Here is a 2,836-nt window from a genome sequence, read left to right on the forward strand (position 1 = left end):
ATATTATTTTAAGAAAAAGATAGTGCGAGTTTAAAAATAGGTAGGGCAAGTACGAGAAAAAATATTATGTTCTTCGATCAGATGTATAGATGACAACGTGGTGCATACTACTACATGTGACGGCTGTATGGCGTGATCTAAATCGTCGATTACAAGTTCAATTTACCTAAAGTGGTATTTTTCATGCAAAGTGCATATGTATGAAGTAATCTAATAATTAGAATTGATACGTCATCAATAAAATTCCACTATCTAGCAAGTATCATGTGACATTACATAGATCTCAAGGTGGTTTTTTGAACATGACATTTAAATCTCGATAAAAAATCAATTAAAACTCTGATTTTAGTAAACTTACAGTAAAATTGACCGACTTGACAAGAAGAACTCAATGTTATAAAAAATTGTTTAATCCGAACCAAATCAAACCCATATCAAACCATTAAATCATTTTTTGAAGTTTTCTGGACACATTTGGAAAGTAAAACGAATGTCAGTTTTTACATATTTATAGTCAAATCGAGCGTATTGACAAAATGAATCCAACGAGCCCTAGATCACTCAATTATGCTTTTGAAAATTGGACGAAAGAGAATACGTGATTTGTAAATAACAATGTTTTGGTTGTTCCGTATCTAATTATCTAAAAAAAGTTAAAACCTTTAACAAGAGACTAGGATAGATAGCGAGAGAGGGCGTGTGCGTGCATGAGCGTGCATGATCTTAAGGTGATGTTTTGCTGCAACTAAGTTTTACGTCAAATAGCATTGATCAAGTCCGATAAATTTAGATTGATCAAATTCATAATCCAAAAAAAAAAAAAATGAAATAAATCTAGCCCATATTTTCGAAAAAATATTACTTCCGGATGTAGAGACAAACCACCAACAATTACGTCACCAGTCGATGAGGTGTATGAGTAACACGTGCTTTCTAGGCAATTTCTTTTGGATGGATTTAAGTTAAATTCATAGTTGAATTGGATAAATGGCATACTGCCAAACACCGCCAAAAGGAAAATGGGAAGCTGTGATTGGAAAAGGGCGCGGCTTCGTCTTGCCCTAACTGCTCTTCAATCTCTCGCTCGAGGTCTTATGGATTCTCAGGTGAGTCGTTTTCGTCCTTGATTATCGATCGAATTTCGTGCGAGGAGCCCGTCAATAGGCTATACTATCTATTATTGCTGGAGTAGATAGAATCAATCGATGTTCGCGCAATTTCGTTTGATTCGATTGAATGCCCTTTTGATTTTCTACTTGTTATCGACACGTGATTCTACTGATAACTGTGTTCTGAACATATTGATTTTGAGTTTTTAATGGCGGTGGCTCTCATGGCGCCAAAAGACCTCGAGATGTTGTCGGACAATGCTTGTTTGCTCTGCAATAACCTAGATTTGTATTGTTTGATAGGACATTAGATGATCTTGAACAATTTTTTTCAGCTTGGTTTGGTAAACAAACCAAATTCATGCCCGCCCAATTATTATGTATCTACATATCTAACATTTAAACTTTGCCTTTTACATTTATACCATGCTGGCAGGACTACACATTATCCAGTTATCCCGCTTGACCTCTAAGATTGATCTGTTTCCCTTCAGTTGATCGCCAATGGCAACTTCTTGCTCACCTTATGCATTCCGAAGTTCAATTTCGACAACCGAGGCCATCATAAATGGAAAGTTGTTTGCTTTCTCACCAGATTATTGTAGAAATGGAAATATCTCTTTCATACGATCTGTATATGCTCAAAGACGATGCATAAATCATAGAACTCATAGAACTTTTCCTTGTGGCGCTTTGAACGATTCTATACGATGCAGAATTAAAAATAGGTTGCAGGAAGAAGCTCAACCAATGTTGGAGAAGCAGCACAAGGGATTCAAATTTTTGTTCAGAACTGAATTTGGTGGGTTGGTGAAGGTGTTTGTGGGAGCCATGGAAATGAAATATACTGTCTGTATCGAGGTTCATTCCTTGCCACAATCCATGATCAATCATAATTTGATACTTTTATGGGGCATGTTCAGATCTGATTCCTCAGTGTTTCAAGGTTCCGATTCTCGCATTTCGGTTTCATCCATGAAGACGCCATTTGTGGGGGAATCCTGTAGGCTAGATTTTGATCACAGTAATGTCCCTTTTTACCTGTCATTCCTTCTTCTTCAGCCTGATGACACTGGTTTTGAATCAGCTATAAGAACGCACAGAAAAACTAACTTCTGTGTGCCTGTGGGTTTAGGTCCAGGGCATCCTATGCCGTTGGGTGTTTCCTTGTCCAACGACGGGTGGACTAACTTTTCTCTTTTTTCAAGGAATGCAAAAACAGTAGTTTTGTGTCTCTATGAGAGCGAAACGAATGAACCTACTTTGGAGCTTGAGTTGGATCCATATGTTAATCGCACTGGTGATGTTTGGCATGTTTCAATTGATAATATTACAAATTATATCCTCTATGGCTATCGCTGCAAAGGAGATATTCATGCCCATCATGTTCTTTTGGATCCATATGCTAAGATTATCAGAAATCTTTCTTCTTCTGATCACGGTGATTCAGAATCCATGGTGAAGAGTCTCGGATATCTACGTAAAGATCCTAATTTTGATTGGAGTGGCAATACCCAGCCGCATATACCAATGGAGAAACTGGTCGTGTATCGTTTAAATGTTGAAAATTTTACTAAGAGTGAGTCCAGTGGAGTAGATATAAATATTGCCGGAACTTTCGCCGGCGTGGCTAAGAAAGTGCAACATTTGAAGAATCTCGGAATTAATGCGGTGTTGTTGGAGCCAGTTTTTCCATTCAATAAGAAGGAAGGCCCTTACTTTCCCTA

General features: G+C 37.6%; 2 protein-coding genes across 2 annotated transcripts in view; one reads left to right on the forward strand and one right to left on the reverse strand.

The window, feature by feature from the left end:
• LOC110033281 (EID1-like F-box protein 3) overlaps positions 1–1,555 on the reverse strand; it is a 4,709-nt gene extending 3,154 nt beyond the window's left edge. Inside the window, 1 exon segment of the mRNA XM_020737207.1 lies at positions 1,535–1,555. Coding sequence (XP_020592866.1) covers positions 1,535–1,555 — 21 coding nt within the window.
• Positions 1,002–2,836, forward strand: part of LOC110033285 (isoamylase 2, chloroplastic) — a 3,834-nt gene continuing 1,999 nt past the window's right edge. The window contains exons 1-2 of the mRNA XM_020737211.1: positions 1,002–1,106; positions 1,546–2,836. The exon at positions 1,546–2,836 is cut by the window's right edge and continues 1,999 nt beyond it. Coding sequence (XP_020592870.1) covers positions 1,614–2,836 — 1,223 coding nt within the window. The 5' untranslated portion in view covers positions 1,002–1,106; positions 1,546–1,613. The remainder of the gene's footprint in view (positions 1,107–1,545) is intronic.

The sequence above is a fragment of the Phalaenopsis equestris genome, unplaced genomic scaffold, assembly GCF_001263595.1.
Source record: "Phalaenopsis equestris unplaced genomic scaffold, ASM126359v1 Scaffold001123, whole genome shotgun sequence".
Classification (NCBI taxonomy): Eukaryota; Viridiplantae; Streptophyta; class Magnoliopsida; order Asparagales; family Orchidaceae; genus Phalaenopsis; species Phalaenopsis equestris.